General features: G+C 43.2%; 1 protein-coding gene across 3 annotated transcripts in view; it reads right to left on the minus strand.

Annotated features, from left to right (window-relative positions):
* The window catches only part of CACNA1G (calcium voltage-gated channel subunit alpha1 G), a 132,786-nt gene extending 125,312 nt beyond the window's left edge, over positions 1-7,474 (minus strand). For all 3 annotated transcript variants that reach the window (XM_089677591.1, XM_089677593.1, XM_089677590.1), the window contains exons 1-2: positions 7,358-7,474; positions 1,117-1,250 (exon numbers count right to left, since the gene is read on the minus strand). In XM_089677591.1, the coding sequence (XP_089533717.1) occupies positions 1,117-1,250; positions 7,358-7,450 (227 nt within the window). In that variant the 5' untranslated portion in view covers positions 7,451-7,474. The remainder of the gene's footprint in view (positions 1-1,116; positions 1,251-7,357) is intronic.
* Between the last annotated feature and the right edge of the window lie 14,476 nt (positions 7,475-21,950).

Genomic DNA, 21,950 nt, shown 5'->3' on the forward strand with positions numbered 1-21,950 from the left:
ATTCCTCACCCAGATGTTTAATTCCCAAATTTTATTCCAAATACTAGTTGAGGACAACCCCAACATGTTTCTGGGTCCTGACATCACCCTTCATTAGGGCTTAGCAGAGTCTGAAGTTCATAACCTGGGATTAAAGTAAAAAAATGAAATACTGAAATGTGAATGTATACACAACAACACAGTAATGTTCAGCCCCCAGTTTAGGAAAACAAGACATTTCTTGTACACCCAACCAGAAGTAAGGAAATTTCCCATCTATCCCTGTTCTGGTCAAAATTTTCCCATCACTTTCAGGTCCAGATAACCAGGTCCAATGGAGAGAGTGAATTATTCAAAGCAGTTCTTGAGCCCCAGTCAAGTGACTTTGCCTAGGCTGAGATGATGCCCCCTGCAGGCAGTGTAAAGTATTTCCTCAGTTTTCTCAACCCCAGTGATCTGACCATACATCAGGTTATGAACTTCAGACTCTGCTAAGCCCTAATAAAGGGTGATGTCAGGCCCCAGAAACACGTTGGGGTTGTCCTCAACTAGTATTTGGAATAAAATTTGTCAAAACAATCTCGGTGAGGAATTTCAATCTATGTTTCAGAATTTTGGCAACATAACCCAGGGGGGCCATATTGACCTGAACCCTTAGTAGCAAGTTGCAAGGTAAGAGGCTGCAACAGGGGCTTATCTGCGTATGACATTTTTAAGCACAGCCAAGAACTGCACAAACCCCAGGATTTACAAGACCTTGTCATCTCTCAACAGGCATCTCAGCCCAGGAAGAGGGTTCTGACCCTGGAGGATGCCTGAAAAAAAGGCAGTGTCCTTCTGAAGGACTTCTTATGAAGTGAAAGGCAGATAAAGGCATCGTCATTGCAGAACTGAGATCTCTATAAGAAATGAATCAATACCTGGAGTGTACACATACACAAGGCTTAGCATACATGTACCTAACATGAAAAATATATCTGATGCTACAGCCACTTTACGTCGATCTTAAGAATTGATCATCTGCTCCCTAATATATTCTGGTTTTGCTAATACCATAAAACCTCATATAAAAAATCTCATTACATGGGAATATTATATAAGCAATAAAAATATGGTAATATCAATAATTGCACTTACCCTGCGATGACTATGAAAAAATCTAAACGGTTCCAGGTATCTCCCAAATAGCATTTCTTCCCAAATATTCCAAGAGCAAACATTTTGATTATCATTTCCACAGCGAAAAAGGCAAAAATGAAATCATCAAATCCCTGCATTGAGGAAAGAAGATAATTCAAAGACTTAACAGAGAATAGCTGATAAGAACCAATTAATGCATTTCAACAGCCACTTCAGCCTTTATTCCACAGCAGTGCATATTAAAGATTTTTTAATAACGCGCAAAGTGGAAAACACATTAAACCGGAGCAGCCAATCAAAACTGAACTCTCAGCGCTTTGACAACAGTAAGTTGAAATCTGATAGTTTGTTTTGACCTAGCACTAATTATTATGCTTGGATAAACCTGCATGAGTTTACCTTAGTGTTGTTTTTTTTTACTTTATGTATTTTAATGATATTTTAGTATGGTGCCAAAACTTGCAGAGATTGTACCTTTTATATTTTATTTCTATTATTTCACAAATTAGTCATTTATTATTATTTTTTTCAATTGTATTTATCATTATAAAAAATAATCAAAGTTAGATTTCTTGTTAATCAGGTCAAAGTGAAATATTATCTATGAATTAATCAATTATGTGCTATGAATGATATTTTAGTATGGTGCCAAAACTTGCAGGGATTGTACCTTTTATATTTTATTTCTATTATTTCACAAATTAATCATTTATTATTATTGTTTTCTTTTTTTTTCAATTGTATTTATCATTATAAAAAATAATCAATGTTAGATTTCTTGTTAATCAGGTCAAAGTGAAATATTATCTATGAATTAATCAATTATGTGCTATGAATGATATTTTAGTATGGTGCCAAAACTTGCAGGGATTGTACCTTTTATATTTTATTTCTATTATTTCACAAATTAATCATTTATTATTATTGTTTTCTTTTTTTTTCAATTGTATTTATCATTATAAAAAATAATCAATGTTAGATTTCTTGTTAATCAGGTCAAAGTGAAATATTATCTATGAATTAATCAATTATGTGCTATGAATGATATTTTAGTATGGTGCCAAAACTTGCAGGGATTGTACCTTTTATATTTTATTTCTATTATTTCACAAATTAATCATTTATTATTATTGTTTTCTTTTTTTTTCAATTGTATTTATCATTATAAAAAATAATCAATGTTAGATTTCTTGTTAATCAGGTCAAAGTGAAATATTATATATGAATTAATGAATTATGTGCTATGAATCAGGGGCGGACTGACCATTTGGAAACATGGGCACTGCCCGAGGGCCCGGGGTCAGTAGGGGGCCCCATGAGATGCCCCTGGTACCTTTTTCATAGGCTTTTTTGAGTTTGGGCAAGGACACAGGGGCCCCATGATCCCCTATTGCCCGGGGGCCCCATGAGTTGTCAGTCCCAGTCCACCCCTGCTATGAATTCAAATACGAAGAAGAGACCTCATTTGAGGGATACACCCTTTTCTTTCTTTGGCTTTGCTATTTATACACAGACTGGCAATAACCATGTCAATAGTGCTGGGCTTGCTTGTTAGAAAGCCTAGCATGCTTTATGTCATGGATGAACCCTGTATTATCTGTTTATAATAATACAAATATTCAGAAAAAAATATAAGACATTGGTTTATAAATTTAGAAACTGGCCATATGTTTATTATGGTTTCCCTTTAAAAGGGTTTATACATGTGAATTACTGAATTATGAACTATAAATCCAAGTAAGAGGACCAGACTTGAAGAGCAGAAGCCATCAGATTACACACTTACCTAAATGGCTCAGAGGGACGTGCTCTCTACCTCCTTCCTATCTGCTAAATATTTACAGGCCACCAATAACCATGCCAACAGTGCTGGACTTCTCTATTAGAAAGCCTAGCATGTTTTGTGTCATGGATGAACCCTGAATTACTTGTTTATAATAATAAAAATTTTCAAAAAAAGAAAAGACATTGGTTTTTAAATTTGGAAACTGTCCATAAGTTATTATAGTTTTACTTTAAAAAGGTTTTTACTTATGAATTTTTGAATTATGAGTTATAAATCCAAGTAAGAAGAACAGACTGGAAGGGCAGGAGCCATCACACTACACACACTCATCTGAATGGCTCAGAGGGACATGCCCCTCCTTTCCTGAATTTGCCAATTATATACAGGCTGCCAATAATGATGCCAACAGTGCTGGGCTTGCCTATTAGAAAGCCTAGCATGCTTTGTGTCATGGATGCACCCTGTATTTTTTGCTTCGAAAAATAAATATATTCAGAAAAAATATAAGACATTGGATTTTAATATGGAAACGTTGAAACTGACCATGTGCCATTATGGTTTCCCTTTAAAAGTTTTTTTTAAATATGAATGTCTGAATTTTGTGCTATAAATCCCATTAATAGGAAAAGACATGAGGACCAGGAGCTATCAGACTACTCACTTATCTGCTTGGTTCAGAGAGGACATGCCCCTCCTTCTTTCCTGAATTTGCCAATTATATACAGGCTGCCAATAATGATGCCAACAGTGCTGGGCTTGCCTATTAGAAAGCCTAGCATGCTTTGTGTCATGGATGAACCCTGTATTTTTTGCTTCGAAAAAGAAATATATTCAGAAAAAAATATAAAACAATTTATAAATGTGGAAACTTAGAAACTGACCTTATGCCATTTTAGTTTCCCTTTAAAAAGTTTTTACACACAAAAAGTCAGAATTCTCAATATTTTCTCTTGTCCTGTTGATTGGCGTAGTTTCCTGCTTAGAACTCCCACTGATTGGTTCTTTTTTAATGGTCAACCAATCAGCTCTGAGACTACAGGAGCTTAGCAAAGTTCACCGGTTTTCACTGCAGCAGAAAGTAAAGGGAGATCTAAAAAACCTACAATTGTCCTCAGAACAAGAGATGAGTGGAATTTTTCCATTGGGGACACCGGTTCCGGTTACAACTAAGAGGAGATTCCTCCTCAGTATGAAGAGATTTCCTCTCACCTTTTGATGTGTCTACGGGACAGGCGTTGAAAGAAAATCTGCCCGATGGGACACAGACAGCAAACAAAACATAATTTTTGTCTTTTCAGCGCTGGATTTCTGGCAGGATCGACTGTTTTTTTTTGTACTTCATGAAAATGTTCCTAGCCTGAAAAAAGGAAAGCTAATGCGGCTACCATATCTAGGGACTGGTAAGCTGCAATATATTAAATTTTTATTTTTGGACTTTTGTTCCATTAGTGGCATTATACAAATATATCTGACCTGCGGAGAGGTGTTATATAGATAAACAACCCTGGAGTGGGTCATTGTAGTAAGGCAACTATTATTGGCTGATATTTCAATGCAGACAGAAAAAAGCAGCATTCATTTTTTTGCACAGACTTTACGGGTAACCCTATCTAACCAACATATTTTTTACAGAAGTCTATAAATTCTTGGCTGGCTGGCAACCCCGTCCCAGAGCCCCACAGCTGTGCAGCCCCATCCTGAACGACAGACATATGCAGGCTTGTTCAAGCAGTGATGAGCAAACTGATTTTCCTAGAAGGCCATTTTTACGGTGAGGCCCACCATTGGACAGAGATGGACGTCTGCCCCACACAGGGCACAGCTCCTGGTCCAGGTGTTTTAAACAGTATGGGGGCCAGAGAAGGCCATTAGGATTAGTGACTTTAAAGGAACTGTTATCCATTATATGAGTCCTGTAACAAAAGAAATACATAGAAAAGATGGAAGCACACACCTAAAGCTGCTTGATTTCAAATGTGGCCGGAAGGCTTTAGTTCCATTTCCTCCCAAACCACATTCCTCTAAGGCAGGGCTGTCCAAACTATGGCCCTCCAGCTGTTGAAGTACTACAAGTCCCATCATGCCTCTGCCTCTGGGTGTCTTGTCTGTGGATATCAGAGTCTTGCAAGGCCTCATGGGACTTGCAGTTCCTCAACACCTGGAGGGCCATAGTTTGGACACCCCTGCTCTAAGGTGTTTTACCAGTCATGGGCTTAATCTTATGTTTAAGCCCATGGGGGGTGAAACGCGTTAGGGAGCATGGCATGGAAGGTTTTGATGTTTAAGCGCAGTGCATGCTTCCTGGTGTTTTATTGCACACGGGAGGAACAGGTGCAGTGTCCATCCTTTCTGCCTGCCCCCTGCTAAAGGGCAAGTGCCCTCAGGGATGAATGCACAGAATGTTCTGGATATTGCTATCTAAATGCATAAAGCACTAGATGCAGGTGCCACTCAGAACGGCGTTCAGCCCAATCCCCATAGACTTTGATAGGCTGCAGGCAAAGGGAATGGACACAGCACCTGCTGGTTGCACTAACAAGCGGGGAGGGACATATTGCACCTAGATGGCCCCATGTGCCACTAAAAGTGTAAATCAAAAAACTGCTAGTAGGTAGGTATTTATCAAAAAAAGAGACTCTGTATTTCTCTTCTGGCAATAATTCTTTAATAGCTGTTAATGCACAGTTCGGTGTATATTAATGTCATCTCCTGCATGCATGGAGGTTATGTTAGCCCAGTCTAGCCAATGAAGGCAACCAAAGACATTGGTTTAGGTAGATGAAAGTGGTGGCGGCAGGGTGTCAAGGAGGGGGTTCCATTTGGCAGGTAAGTCTTCCCTAATGTGCAATTTTGTTGACCACACATTACAGCTAATACCCAACATGTTGCAGACTTCAGTTCCTAGGTTCCTAGTCCTTACTTTTAGGTTTTGCTTAACAAAGATGTAAGACAAAACAGATCTTAATGTACTCAATACAAGTTAGTAGATATCCTGGTTCCTGTGTATCCCATATGATCCTCTGGACATGTGGAAAAAAAAATCCTCATACGACAATGTCAAAGTTGGAGATTTGCAGCTTTGTGTATAGTTGTGCAATTGTGAGGTTGTCCTTGCATATGGCGTTTATGGATTTAATATTAAAATAAACATACTGCTAACTCTGACCTACAAAGCCATTCACAACGCCGCCCCAAACTACATAACTGACCTGATACCCAAATACTACCCTACCCGTGCCCTCCGCTCCTCACAGGACCTCCTACTCTCTAGCTCCCTGGTCTCCTTCTCCCACACTCGATTGCAGGACTTCTCCAGGACTTCCCCATCCTCTGGAACTCCCTACCCCAATCCATCAGACTGTCACCTACCCTCCTCACCTTCAGGCGCACCCTGAAAACCCTCCTCTTCAGGGAAGCCTACCCCAACCTCACCTAACACCTGACCTCACCTAACAACTAACCTCCTCCACTCCTCCCCCCACTCTATCCCCCACAGCCATCTCCTCCTGTACCACCTTCCCCTCCCTCCTAGATTGTAAGCTTGGAAGAGCAGGGCCCTCGAACCCCTCGTGTATTGTATTGTTACTGTCTTGTCTCATGTTATGTCCCCCACTATAATGTACAGCGCTGAGCATACCCTTTGGCGCTATATAAATACTGTATAATAATAATAATATTACATGAGGAGATTTACTTACCACGATATACAACTGAGGATCCAACCAGTGACCACAAGATAGCAGAGACAGAAGTTGGGATGGTTTATGAGGAGAGGGGGATGGTTTATGAGGAGAGATGGATAACTTAATACCTATCCAGAATGGGTGGGACATGACCCAATAAAATATGGTAAAACTGGAGAGGAGCTGAGATGGGCCTGAGTGAGGCTTAATGTGTTCCATTCTTTAATTGTACAATTAAAACAAATGATCTGTGTCACCCAGGGACAGGGTCCTTTGTGGTCTTAATTGTCCCTGCTGACTTGGCCCGTGTTGCTAGGCCAATGTATCACCTTTGATGTTTCCCCAAGCAAAGGTCCACCAGCCCTTACATCCTTCCTGAGGAATCACAGTCAAGTGCATGTGGCCTGTTAATCTTAACTAACTCCTGATCTGTACAGTGGGAACTTCCAGATGTCTGCACACAGCTTCAATGTATAATTAGAGCACCCAGAAAACCATGGAGGTCTATGTTGCAAATTGCAACCAGAGTTTGCGTGATCAAGTTCGGAACAGTCTCCCAGTTGTCCATCAAAAAAAGCAATGAGTGGCCTCCCCAGCCAAGAGGAAGGTGTTGAGTGTTGGGTAGGACTTGCCAGAGTGTGGTCATGGTTCCTAGCTATTCCGTAACCTAGAAGATGTCTACTATATTGAGGACAAACCAAATCATGAGACTACAGGAGAACCAAAATCATCTCTTTCAAGCAGTATGTCAACGTAACTGGGCACTTACCTGCAGAATTTTGCAGCGCTGGGAATCACAGGCAACGTCTTCACATGGATGGAACATTCCCAGAGTGACACAGTTCAGGAGGATCACCAGCATGCTGAAGCGTTCAAACCAGGTATAGGGCAAAAAAGTCAAGGAAACTTCATAAGCAATATTGTCAAAAACATTATAAATATGTTTCCCTTTTTTTTTTATATGTGATCACATTCCCTCTGTCCTCAGTTGCATAAGGACAGTTGCATCAGCAGTCGATTTTATCAGCGTTTCAAACGCAAAATGCTTGTAAACGCGGATAAACACATCTAAATGCATCAAATCGCATTTATAAGCGTTTGTATCTGAAATTTTTTTTTACTCTTCCAGTTCCCGATGCTGTCTAGAGCCTTTTTTCATCATGAAAAATGCATGCAAAGCGTTTTCAAGGCGCTCAGATGGACAAAACACTGAACACAGGATGTTCCTACCAAGCTTGTCACACATTGTAATGACCAATTCACACCTCAGACCTCTCCCACCCTTGGAAACAAAAGATATGTTAATGACCATTCACACCTCAAATTCCTCATGAAGACCCCCCTGCCAGGTGACCTTAGTGACTCCCTCCACCAGACACCTTCCCACCCTTGGAAACAAAAGAAATGTTAATGAGTAACTCACACCTAAGCTAATCTCAACACATACTGCTGTCTCTGCTTCTACTCTCTGTATTTCTCTGAAACAGTCTGAGATAGTTCATAATTTACCACTTTTCAGTGTATTCTGGGCATTTGGGAGGTTCTCCTGTGCTTATTTTTAAAAAACGCTTCTAAACGCAAACGTGCATAAACGCGTTATGCAAACACAGCTAAACAGATGGTTTTTAACCTACATTTTCCAGAAGTCAGTTTCAATCGTTCAGAAGTGTCCCGTGTACATGGGGCCTAAAAATCCAAATGTTGGAGCCTTAGTGGAAGCCGGCACAGATAGCTTTGGCCATCAAACAAATGAAAATAAAAAGCGAGCAGTCAGCCAGTGAAGAAACACTGCAATCAAGCTTTGTGCACCCCGCTTCCTTTGTCTAGCAATCAAATCTGTTATGTCCACTGAAATCTCTCCAAATGAACTTTTTAATATTAATGCAAATGTAAGATGATACATGAAGAAGGATCTGCAAAGACCTAATTAGAACATTCTCTGTCTTTACATGATAAACTAAAGCAATCACACAAGATAATGCCTCCATTGTCTCCCCCTGTTCACGCTTCTTAAAGTAACATACGGCTTTTCACTGCCAAGGGGTGCATTTTCCAAAAGCTGAGGCCCCGCAGAAATGAAACAAAGGGGTTAATTTACTGATGTAAAATAGACTGTGCACTTTGCAAAGTGCAGTAACTCCAGAGCTTAGTAAGGCTAGGTTCACATCTATGCAGGTTGTGTTTGAGCTGTTTCTGCACCTGCGTTTTTGCCGTGTTTTGAGTTATTTTTCATTTTTTTATTATTTTTCTTGTTGCTAGGCTGATTTGGAACGCAAAACGCATCAAAAACGCATTACATGCTTTTCTGCAGCGTTTCCATTGAAGTCCATAGAACGTTTTGCATTTAAAAAGTCCCTGCCCCTTTCCAAAAAACTCACCGGGTGAAAATGCGCAGATGTGAACATGTCCCATAGGAAATCATGTGAAATTGACTGTACTGCATTTCTGTAAAACGCTGGAGAAAATGCTTAGGTGTGAACCTGGGGTAAAGGAGCAGAATCTCTGCTGACTTCCGTCAACCAATCACGTGCAAGCAAAAATGCTGCTTTTTCAAAAATTTCCTTGCATGTGATTGGGTATTCTTCACAAAGTGAAGCCTTACCTCATTTACAAAGCTCTGGAGCTACTGCACTTTGCAACGTGCGTAGTCTAGTTGCCTTTAGTAAAGCAACCCCAAAGCATTGTATTTATTATAAATTAACAGAGCTATGGGCAGCACAGTGGCTAAATGGTTAGTACTTCTGCCTGGCAGTAGTAGGGTCGTTGGTTCGCGTCACAGCACCACCTGCCTGGAGTTTGCATGTTCTCCCTGTGCCTGCGTGGGTTTCCTCCGGGTACTCTGGTTTCCTCCCACACTCCAAAGACATGCTGGTAGGTTAATTGGCTCCTGTCTAAATTGTCCCTAGTATGTGTATGTATGAATGTGAGTTAGGGACTTTAGACTGTACACCCCTTGAGGGTTAGGGACTGATGTGAATATACAATATATATGTAAAGCGCTGCGTAAATTGACAGCGCTAAATAAGTACCTGAAATAAATAAATTAATCATTTGCTCTGTGTGATTTGGGGCAAAAACAAATACTATTCAGCTCTTTTCTCTCTAGGTCGAATGTTCTTCATTCATAGAGAGTTTCAGGAAAATACTGCATTATGGCCACTAGATGGTGTTAGTAATCAAAGGTAATGATCTATGATCTTCAGCTCCATCTAGTGGCCATATTATGGTATTTTCCTGGTTTACTTTTTTCCTTTATGAATGAAGAACATCCAACCTGGAGAGAAAATAACCTAATGGCATTTGATTTTTCCTCCATTTTCATCAAACTAGGATGAATTGCTATGTGGCTTTTTTTTTTTATAAGAACACCCCGCAGTATTCTATGGTAATCGCACAAACGATTATCAAAACATAAAAAAAACTTTATTAATACACCAAATAATCTTCAAAACTCCAAGCATAACAATAAAATGGAACAAAAATATAAAACGATAGAACTGTGCTGTGTTAATAGATGTCCAGGCTGCGCTTTCTATTTTGCAGTGGTTGTGATTTACTGCACCTTCTCACAATGCATGTCTTTGGGCTCTATTTATAAAACATTCATTGCACAAATGTCTCAAACATTCATCCAGGCCGGAAGAATTTTTCCTGTATTTCCTGAATAGATTAATTCCTATGATCGTTAGCTCCATCTAGTGGCCAAAATGCTGTATAGTTTTCTAAAGTACATCAATAAGAAACTATACAGCATTTTGGCCACTAGATGGAGCTGACTACCATAGGAAATAATCTATTACAGAACAAACAACAGAAATTTGTCCTGCCTGCACGAATGTAAGTTTGTTTGTCCAAATGTTTTATAAATAGACCCCTTGGAGTCAGATTACATGGCTGATATCTCAACAGTTGTTAAAGCACATCTAAGCAAAAAAAAAAATGTATGCTTTAACATAAAACTTTAATATTTTCAATCTTTTTAAGTCTGCAGTTTAACATAGAATAACATTTGATGATCCTGCCATGAAAGGTGCTTTCAGGTGCTTCCTGTTATAGGGTGACAACTGTTTCCTAATGGTGTTCCCGTATGTGGAGACTACTGGCAGCCGTGCCGAAACACATTGGGGTCTATATATATAAAAAAAAAATTCAATCCGCAAATGGCTCAAGCATTTGCACAGCCATCTCAGATAATCCCTGCACTGGGGAAACAGTGGGAGGTCCCCTGATGAGTCAGAGATGGAGCGCTCCAATCAGTAGATAGCATTAGCTTTGCTTATATGAGAGCTATAGGACTAAATGACCAGGGGACCCAATGGGTCTCTACAGAGAGACCACTGCTTCCCAATGGAGTTTGAAGAAAGCTCTTGTACTGGGGAAACAGTGGGAGGTCTGACACATCCCCTGCTAAGTCGGAGATAGAGCTCTCTAATCAGCAGATAGCATTAGCTTTCCTTATATGAAAGCTATAGGTCTAAATGACCAGGGGACCTGATGGGTCTCTGCAGAGACACCACTGCTTCCCAATGGAGTTTGAAGAAGGCCCTTGCACTGGGGAAACAGTGGGAGGTCTGACTGGCCCCCTGATGAGTCAGAGACAGAGCTCTCCAATCAGCAGATAGCATTAGCTTTCCTTATATGAGAGCTATAGGTCTAAATGACCAGGTGACCTGATGGCTCTCTACAGAGAGACCACTGCTTTCCAATGGAGTTCAAAGAAAGCTCTTGCACTGAAGAAACAGTGGGAGGTCTGACACATCCCCTGCTAAGTCAGAGATAGAGCTCTCCAATCAGCAGATAGCATTAGCTTTCCTTATATGAGAGTTATAGGTCTAAATGACTAGGGGACCTGATGGGTCTCTGCAGAGAGACCACTGCTTCCCAATGGAGTTTGAAGAAGGCCCTTGCACTGGGGAAACAGTGGGAGGTCTGACTGGCCCCCTGATGAGTCAGAGACAGAGCTCTCCAATCAGCAGATAGCATTAGCTTTCCTTATATGAGAGCTATAGGTCTAAATTACTAGGGGACCTGATGGGTCTCTGCAGAGAGACCACTGATTTCCAATGGAGATCAAAGAAAGCCCTTGCACTCCATGGGGAAACAGTGGGAGGTCTGACACATCCCCTGATGAGTCAGAGATAGAACTCTTTAATCAGAAGATAGCATACTCTTTGCTTATATGAGAGCTATAGGTCTTAATGACCGGGGGACCTATTGGTTCTCTACAGGGAGACCACTGCTTCCCAATGGAATTCAAAGAAAGCCCTTGCACTCTATGGGGAAACAGTGCGAGGTCTGACTGGTCCCCTGATGAGTCAGAGATAGAGCTCTCCAATCAGCAGATGGCATAATATTTGCTTATATGACAGCTATAGGTCTAAATTACCAAAGGACCCGTTGGTTCTCTACAGAGAGACCACTGCTTCCCATTGAAGTTCAAAGAAAGCTCTTGCACTGGGGAACTGTGGGAGGTCTGACACATCCCCTGATGAGTCAGATATGGAGCTCTCCAATCAGCAGATAGCATGAGCTTTGCTATAGGTCTAAATGACCAGGGGCCTGATGGTCCTCTACAGAGAGACTGCTGCTTTCACACAGAACAGAGAAAGCAAGGTTTCTTATCTGCAGCATGCTGGCAGGGGACAGGCTTTTTTACTCAGGCTCTGGCTGATTTCTAAAGAAAGAGAACTATAAGACTTTGAAAACCATTGGTTTTGATGCACCTAAAATTTAGTTGATCTGAACTGAAAGTTCATTTGGGGCAACGCTCACTCACTGCACTTTATGTATGGAGGAGCAGCGTTATCACCCGAGACTGCTCTGCTGTTGTGAACTACAAACATGTCGCCCTCTCCTCATCTCCATAGGTGTCATGCAGATCACAGAAGACAGCTAAAAAGGCGTTGCACTCCATGGGGAAGCAGTAGTTTTTCTGCAGAGGTCCCCTGCTGAGCCAGAGCTCTCAGACAGCAATATAAAAGAGCTATAAGTCTTACTGAGCAAAGGGGGCTGTCAGTTCATTGCAGAGAGACCACTGCTTCTACAGAGGGCAAGGGTCCTTCTCTGCAGCATGCTGGCAGGGGACAGGCTTTTCTACTCTGTGGCTGTGGCTGCTTTCTAAAGAAAGAGAACTGTAAGTCTTTGAACGTCTTTTGTTTCGATGCACCTAAACTGTATTTAGCTGATTTAAACAAAACCTTCAGCTGGGTTTTAAACCGATTATACAGCGTTGCTCAGAAAAGGTTAACTAGCTCTGCTTAAGTACTTATGTGTTTTTGTGACTTTCACTCTCTTCTATTCAGGATTTTTTTTTCTTTACGCTGCACTGGCGAACCCGCTGAGCGCTTTCCCAGATGTATTTAATACGAATAAAGCAGACGAAAAATAAATATGGAAATGAAAGCCCACAGGACCGCTTTTTTGTGTGTGTGTAGACGGGATAGGTTAAGAGACGCATGGAGGAGGGGAGGGCACCTCCTCCAGCCATAGAAATTTGTCTTGGGGGTTATGCAACAGGCAGCTAGTCATGCAAGGCCAACCTCGCAGGACAAAGGATACAGGAGGTGCGGGGTTTGGAAACAATTTTCACTTGGCTCCGGCTTGCGGCTCAGATTTCGGGAGGACTTGATCAAGGCTGTTCTACTCATGTCTGAGCTGCAGGGCCGGCGTAGCATGCTCTTTCATTTAAAGGGACAATGCGCCTTGTTCTCTGTGTCCAGAGGCGGTTTCAGCAGCACCGGGACCATCGAAAGACTTGGCCAAGAACTATATGGCTTTCTATTATTTTCTTAAAGCATGTCCAAACCAGGGGCGGACTGACCATTTGGAAACTCGGGTACTGCCCGAGGGCCCGGGGTCAGTAGGGGGCCCCATGAGATGCCCCTGGTACCTTTTTCATAGGCTTTTTTGAGTTTGGGCAAGGACACAGGGGCCCCATGATCCCCTATTGCCCGGGGGCCCTATGAGTTGTCAGTCCGCCCCTGGTCCAAACCCGAAAGCAAAAATATATTATGCTTACCAGTCTTTAGATAGAATGGCTGCATACGTTTTTTTTTTTTTCACCTGGTGATCCTGCCAATGTGCGGTATATATGTATTTGTGTAGTATATTTGTATCTTTCCAGGTACGCTTTAATGCTCAACTGAACTTTCAGTGTAAATCAGCTAAAAACATCTCAGGTGTATCTAAACAACAGGTCTACACCCTAGTTCACAGTGCTGCGACTCCTCATGCGACTGGGTGCGACGTGCCACACAGAAAGTCACATGACAATACAAAATACTTTCTTTTTAATGGGTTCCGTCTTAAATGTTGTGAATCAACTGGTAGTGACAAAAAAAAATTGTTCCTGCATTACTTTTCTGCATCTTCCTTGCAACATGACGGCCCTAGACTGCAATGTTAAAATCACAAAAGTTGCAAGAAAGACATTTCTTTGTCTTAGCTCTGCTACTTCTGAGGGGTTCTGTAAGTTCAATATTATATGTCACACTCAGGGGCGGACTGACAACTCATGGGGCCCCCGAGCAATAGGGGATCATGAGGCCCTTGTCCTTGCCCAAACTCAAAAAAGCCTATGAAAGGTACCAGGGGCATCTCATGGGGCCCCCTACTGACCCCAGGCCCTCGGGCAGTGCCCGAGTTTCCAAATGGTCAATCCGCCCCTGGTCACACTCTGTATCGTTATGATTGGCCAAAGTCAAAATGTCAAAGTCACATGAAAGTCGATGACTCTCAACTACTACTAACCCTAACAATTACTACTAACCCCAACTCTTACTCTAACTTAGGGTTCAGGGTAATTGTTAAGGTTGGGGTTAGCAGTAATTGTTAGGGTTCGGGGTAATTGTTAGAGTAAGGATTAGCGGTAATTGTAGGGTTAGGCCAAGGTCACTGCTGGCAGGGTAGAGGACAGGGGTCACTGCTGGCAGGGCAGAGGACGGGTCACTGCTGGCAGGGCAGAGGACAGAGGACAGGGGTCACTGCTGGCAGGGCAGAGGACAGGGGTCACTGCTGGCTGGGTAGAGGAGAGGGGTTACTGCTGGCAGGGCAGAGGACAGGGGTTACTGCTGGCTGGGCAGAGGACAAAGGTCACTGCTGGCAGGGCAGAGGTCAAAGGTTACTGCTGGCAGGGCAGAGGACAGGGATCACTGCTGGCAGGGCAAAGGTTACTGCTGGCAGGGCAGAGGACAGGGGTCACTGCTGGCAGGGCAGAAACAGAGGTCACTGCTGGCAGGGCAGAGGACAGGGGTCACTGCTGGTAAGGCAGAGGACAGGGGTCACTGCTGGCAGGGCAGAAACAGCGGTCACTGCTGGCAGGGCAGAGGACAGGGGTCACTGCTAGTAAGGCAGAGGACAGGGGTCACTGCTGGCAGGGCAGAAACAGGGGTCATTGCTGACAGGGTAGAAGAGAGGAGTCGCTACTGGCAGGGCAGAGGAGAGGGGTCACTGCTGGCTGGGCAGAGGAGAGGGGTCACTGCTGGCTGGGCAGAGGAGAGGGGTCACTGCTGGCAGGGCAGAGGACAGGGGTTACTGCTGGCTGGGCAGAGGACAAAGATCACTGCTGGCAGGGCAGAGGTCAAAGGTTACTGCTGGCAGGGCAGAGGACAGGGATCACTGCTGGTAGGGCAGAGGTTACTGCTGGCAGGGCAGAGGACAGGGGTCACTGCTGGCAGGGCAGAAACAGAGGTCACTGCTGGCAGGGCAGAGGACAGGGGTCACTGCTGGTAAGGCAGAGGACAGGGGTCACTGCTGGCAGGGCAGAAACAGGGGTCATTGCTGACAGGGTAGAAGAGAGGAGTCACTACTGGCAGGGCAGGGCAGAGGACAGGGGTCACTGCTGGCTGGGCAGAGGAGAGGGGTCACTGCTGGCAGGGCAGAGGACAGGGGTCACTGCTGGCAGGGCACAGGACAGAGGTCACTGCTGGCAGGGCAGAGGAGAGGGGTCACTGCTGGTAAGGCAGAGGACAGGGGTCACTGCTGGCAGGGCAGAAACAGAGGTCACTGCTGGCAGGGCAGAGGACAGGGGTCACTGCTGGTAAGGCAGAGGACAGGGGTCACTGCTGGCAGGGCAGAAACAGGGGTCATTGCTGACAGGGTAGAAGAGAGGAGTCACTACTGGCAGGGCAGAGGACAGGGGTCACTGCTGGCTGGGCAGAGGAGAGGGGTCACTGCTGGCAGGGCAGAGGACAGGGGTCACTGCTGGCAGGGCACAGGACAGAGGTCACTGCTGGCAGGGCAGAGGAGAGGGGTCACTACTGACAGGGCAGAGAACAAAGGTCACTGCTGGCAGGGCAGAGGTCAAAGGTTACTGCTGGCAGGGCAGAAGACAGGGTCACTGCTGGCAGGGCTGAGGTCAGAGGTCACTGCTGGCAGGGCAGAAACAGGGATCACTGCTGGCAGGGAAGAGGACAGGGGTCACTGCTGGCAGGGCAGAGGACAGGGACACAGCTCCTTCTCCCCACACAATATATAACTGAAATCAGTACAGTGTCAGGCTAAGGCAGTATAGTGTCAAACTAGGGTGGTAAAGTATCAGATTAGGGAAGTATATTATCAATTTAGAGCAGCATAGTTGCATGTTAGGGCAGTATACTGGCAGGTTAGGGTAGTATAGAGGCAGGTTAGGGCGGTATAGTGGCAGGTTAGGGTAGTATAGAGGCAGGTTAGGGCGGTATAGTGGCAGGTTAGGGTGGTATAGTGGCAGGTTAGGGTGGTATAGTGGCAGGTTAGGGCAGTATAGTGGCAGGTTAGGGCAGTATAGTGGCAGGTTAGGGCAGTATAGTGGCAGGTTAGGGCAGTATAGAGGCAGGTTAGGGCAGTATAGTGGCAGGTTAGGGCAGTATAGTGGCAGGTTAGGGCAGTATAGTGGCAGGTTAGGGCAGTATAGTGGCAGGTTAGGGCAGTATAGAGGCAGGTTAGGGTGGTATAGTGGCAGTTTAGGGCAGTATAGTGGCAGGTTAGGGCAGTATAGTGGCAGGTTAGGGCGGTATAGTGGCAGGTTAGGGCAGTATAGTGGCAGGTTATGGCGGTATAGTGGCAGGTTAGGGTAGTATAGAGGCAGGTTAGGGCGGTATAGTGGCAGGTTAGGGTGGTATAGTGGCAGGTTAGGGTGGTATAGTGGCAGGTTAGGGCAGTATAGTGGCAGGTTAGGGCAGTATAGTGGCAGGTTATGGCGGTATAGTGGCAGGTTAGGGTAGTATAGTGGCAGGTTAGGGCAGTATAGTGGCAGGTTATGGCGGTATAGTGGCAGTTTAGGGCGGTATAGTGGCAGTTTAGGGCGGTATAGTGGCAGTTTAGGGCGGTATAGTGGCAGGTTAGGGCAGTATAGTGGAAACAGTATGAGATTACTAATTGAAAAGTATATTACAAAGTCGATAAGGATTATTTTTGGAGAATAAGGATAACATTTAGTGTGACTTTAAATTTCAAAGCATGCAACAAGTCAGAATTTGATGCTGATAAATGATAAGGATGAATGCATTGAGTTCCATTCCAAAATCAGAGGGTCCCCTAGTCTTCTAGCGCTGTGTGGCTATCATAAGCAGTGGGGATGCTGGTTCACTTCTCCGGGATTGACATCCACATTTGTCACACAGATTGCAGCAACACACAGAGAACATCTAAGACAGCCGCAGCCTATTCTCCCGTTCCACTGATTAGGTTGATACAATGATGCAGATTATTCACTGACCTAGTTATACGATCACTTTATATAATCAGTATGGAAGCGACATGTATGACTTCAAGCCCTAGAATATTAGCGCTGTCTAAACAATAAAAATGGCCAATTAGTAAGAAAAAGCAAGACTAAAGCAGAACTCCAGGCAAGTATTACACAAATATGCCCCTTAGTCTGGTTAGGCAGTTCATTAAAATTCATTCAATGTAATTTTAAATAGTTCTAAATATATTTTAAAATATTTCTGGCAGAAGTGCCTGAAAGGGAATATTTAATGGTTTTGGGTCAACTTTATTCTACGTTTGTTGAAAGTTACTTTAGTTGTTGTTATATATATATATATATATATATATATATATATATATATATACATATACATACACATACATACACTCACCGGCCACTTTATTAGATACACCTGTTCAATTGTTTGGTAACACAAACTGCTAATCTGCCAATCACATGGCAGCAACTCAATGCATTTAGGCATCAAGATATGGTGAAGGCAACTTGCTGAAGTTCAAACTGAGCATCAGAATGGGGAAGAAAAGGGATTTAAGTGGCTTTGAATGTGGCATGGTTGTTGGTGCCAGACAGGCTGGTCTGAGTATTTCAAAAACTGCTGATCTACTGGGATTTTCAGGCAAAACTATCTTCAGGGTTTACAGAGAATGGTTCAAAAAAGTTGATAGTTGTGTAGACAAAAATGTCTTGTTGATGTCAGAGGTCAAAGGAGAATGGGCAGATTGATTGCTGCAACATTCAGATGGTAGGGTCAGAATTTGGCATAAACAACTTGAAAGCATGGATCCATCCTGCCTTGTATCAATGGTTCAGGCTGGTGGTGGTGTATCGGTGTGGGGGAGATTTTCTTAGCACTAGCAAGGTGTACCTAATAAAGCGGCCAGTGAGTATATATATATATATATATATATATATGTATTATACACACATATATACATATGTATATACAGTGTATATATACTGTATGTACTATATGTATGTGTGTGTATATACATAATGTTATATATATTATATTTATTATATCTATATATATCTACAGTCATGGCCGAAATTGTTGGCACCCTTGATATTTTTCCTGAAAATCAAGTATTTCACACAAAAAAGGTATTGCATTAACACATGTTTTGCTATACACATGTTTATTCCCTTTGTATGTATTGGAACAAATATAAAACAGAGGCAGAAAAGCAAATATGACATAATGTCACACAAAACCCCAAAAATGGGCTGGACAAAAGTATTGGCACCCTTAACTTAATATTTGGTTGCACACCCTTTGGAAAACATAACTGAAATCAGTCGCTTCCTATAACCATCAATAAGCTTCTGACACCTCTCACCCGGAATTTTGGACCACTCTTCCTTTGCAAACAGCTCCAGGTCTCTCTTATTGGAAGGACACCTTTTCCCAACAGCAATTTTAAGATCTCTCCACAGGTGTTCAATGGGATTTAGATCTGGGCTCATTGCTGGCCACTTCAGAACTCTCCAGCGCTTCTTTGCCATCCATTTCTGAGTGCTTTTTGACGTATGTTTGGGGTCATTGTCCTGCTGGAAGACCCAGGATCTTGGACGCAAACCCAGCTTTCTGACACTGGGCCCTACAGTGCGACCCAAAATCCTTTGGTAATCCTCAGATTTCATGATGCCTTGCACACAGTCAAGGCACCCAGTGCCAGAGGCAGCAAAACAACCCCAAAACATCATTGAACCTCCACCATATTTTACCGTAGGTACTGTGTTTTGTTCTTTGTAGACCTCATTCCGTTTTCGGTAAACAGTAGAATGATGTGCTTTACCGAAAAGCTCTATCTTGGTCTCATCTGTCCACAAGACGTTTTCCCAGAAGGCTTTTGGCTTACTCAAGTACATTTTGGCAAACTGTAGTCTTGCTTTTTTATGTCTCTGTGTCAGCAGTGGGGTCCTCCTGGGTCTCCTGCCATAGCGTTTCATTTCATTTAAATGTCGACGGATAGTTCGCGCTGACACTGATGCTCCCTGAGCCTGCAGGACAGCTTGAATGTCTTTGGAACATGTTTGGGGCTGCTTATCCACCATCCGGACTATTCTGCGTTGCAATCTTTCATCAATTTTCCTCATCCGTCCACGACCAGGGAGATTAGCTACAGTGCCATGGGTTGCAAACTTCTTGATAATGTTGCGCACTGTGGACAAAGGCAAATCTAGTTCTCTGGAGATGGACTTGTAACCTTGAGATTGTTGATATTTTGCCACAATTTTGGTTCTCAGGTCCTCAGACAGTTCTCGTCTCCTCTTTCTGTTGTCCATGCTTAGTGTGGCACAGACAGACACACAATGCAAAGGTTAAGTGAACGTCTCTCCTTTTTATCTGCTTTCAGGTGTGATTTCTATATTGCCCACACCTGTTACTTGCCCCAGGTGAGTTTACAGGAGCATCACATGCTTGTAACATTCTTATTTATCCGCAGTTGTGAAAGGGTGCCAATACTTTTGTCCAGCCCATTTTTGGAGGTTTGTGTGACATTATGTCGAATTTGCTTTCTTTCCTCCCTTTTTTTGTTTTGTCCCAATACACACAAAGGGAATAAACATGTGTATAGCAAAACATGTGTTAATGCAATACGTTTCGTGAGAAATACATGATTTCCTGGAGAAATATCAAGGGTGCCAACAATTTCGGCCATGACTGTATATATATATATAATATCTCTATATCTTTATATATATTAGTATATGTAAATGTTGCCACCCATTTTACTCTATGCAGTCATCTTTTAAAAAGGTGAATCAGACTCTACACCTTACTTAACAAATTCTGTAAACGGTAGACCCCATATAGGTTTTTAGCTGTTTAGTTCAAATTGCCTTTATACACTACAGTATTTTGCAAAAAGTATTGGGCCAGCTCTCCAAATTATTGGATTCAGGTGTTCCAATCACCTCCATGGCCACAGGTGTATAAAATCAAGCCCCTATGCATGCAGACTGCTTCTACAAACATTTGTGAAAGAATGGGTCGCTCCCAGGAGCTCAGTGACTCCAAGCGTGGTCCCGTGATAGGTTGTCACCTGTGCAATAAGTCCATCCGTGACATTTCCTGGCCACTAAATATTCCACGCTCAACTGTTAGTGGGATTATAACAAAGTGGAAGCAACTGGGAACAACAGCAACTCAGCCACCAAGTGGTAGGCCACGTAACATGACAGAGCGGGGTCAGCGCATGCCAAAGCACACAGTGCACAGAAGTAGCCAACTGTCTGCAGAGTCAATAGCTAAAGACCTCCAAACTTGGTGTGGTCTTCATATTAGCACAACAGTGTGTAGAGAGCTTCATGGAATGGGTTTCCATGGCCGAGCAGCTGCATCCAAGCCTTACATCACCAAGTGCAATGCAAAGCGTCGGATGCCGTGGTGTAAAGCAAGGACCATAAAGACATGGATGAGTGAGTTTGGGGTGGAGGAACTTGACTGGTTTTCACCTGACTGATAGAACACCTTTCGGATGAATTCGATCGGAGACTACTTCACGTCTGACATCAGTGCCTGACCTCACAAATGCACTTCTAGATAAAAGGTCAAACCTTCCCATAGACACACTCCTAAACCTTGTGGACGGCCTTCCCAGAAGAGTTGAAGCTGTTATAGTTGCAAAGGGCAGGCCATCTCAATAATGAAAAAAAAGGGGGAGGTTGTGAAAAGAGATTCACAAAAAAGTGGCTACATAGTGAACAGAATGTGATACTCAGAAAAATTTCCAAAAATTATGCTTTATTACATATATAAATTTGACATTAGGGCAGTCGCCCAAAGCTGGTCCTGGCGAAGCTGAGTGAGATACGCCCATCGGCGAAACGCGTTGACGTCATACGTCAGATACGTCACTTCCGGTCATGCGCACTAGGTGGAACGCACGCTGACCTACGAGGAGGAAGCCATCTTCACATGCCATGAGGCAAGCTTAAGCAGCACAGGCGCCGAGAAGAGGTCGGAACCCGCGGTATGTCGGCAGATGTCAGCGGTGGTTCCTTGGCCTCTTTGGCCTTGTAAGGCAGTACTTATGAAGGACATCTCTTCCTCTCCTTTTATCCATTGCGCAGGTGGTGAGTGGACTGTTACAGGACACTAGTTATATGGTCCTATATGATCGATATGACCTATATATCTCATATAGAGTGAAAGCTCTTCCAGTGACTTTCCACATATTGTCTGTTTCACTACAGGATGGGGACATCATGGTGCTTTTCATAGGAAACAGGATATACCACGTGTATCTCAACAGGCAGAAGATCTATTGGGATTTGTCTTGTTTTCCTTACAGAAAGTGGTGTGTAGTCCACATACAGTGGTGAAGAAACCATTTCAAGCAGTATTTTGCCTTTTGCATCTATCCTTCCATCCTGGTAACAAATGGGGCTTATTCTCATTTAAGAGCCCTAGGAAACAGTCGCCTATATTACAGATGAATGGGCCCCAACCACATGTGCCGGCTTAGGAATGTACTGCATTTTATATATGACATTCATTTTTTGTCTCATATAGGCCTAGAGGCATGTTTCTCTTATTGACGCATACTGTGCTTGCTGCATTGCATACATGTGATATTTTATATCTATAGTATAATTTTTTGAAACTCCCTGCTTGGGATATAACCGTTTTGGTAGTAGCACATGTCTA

The sequence above is a fragment of the Staurois parvus genome, unplaced genomic scaffold (genome assembly GCF_062004578.1).
Source record: "Staurois parvus isolate SC_StPar_1 unplaced genomic scaffold, SC_StPar_1.0 ptg000189l, whole genome shotgun sequence".
Taxonomy (NCBI): domain Eukaryota; kingdom Metazoa; phylum Chordata; class Amphibia; order Anura; family Ranidae; genus Staurois; species Staurois parvus.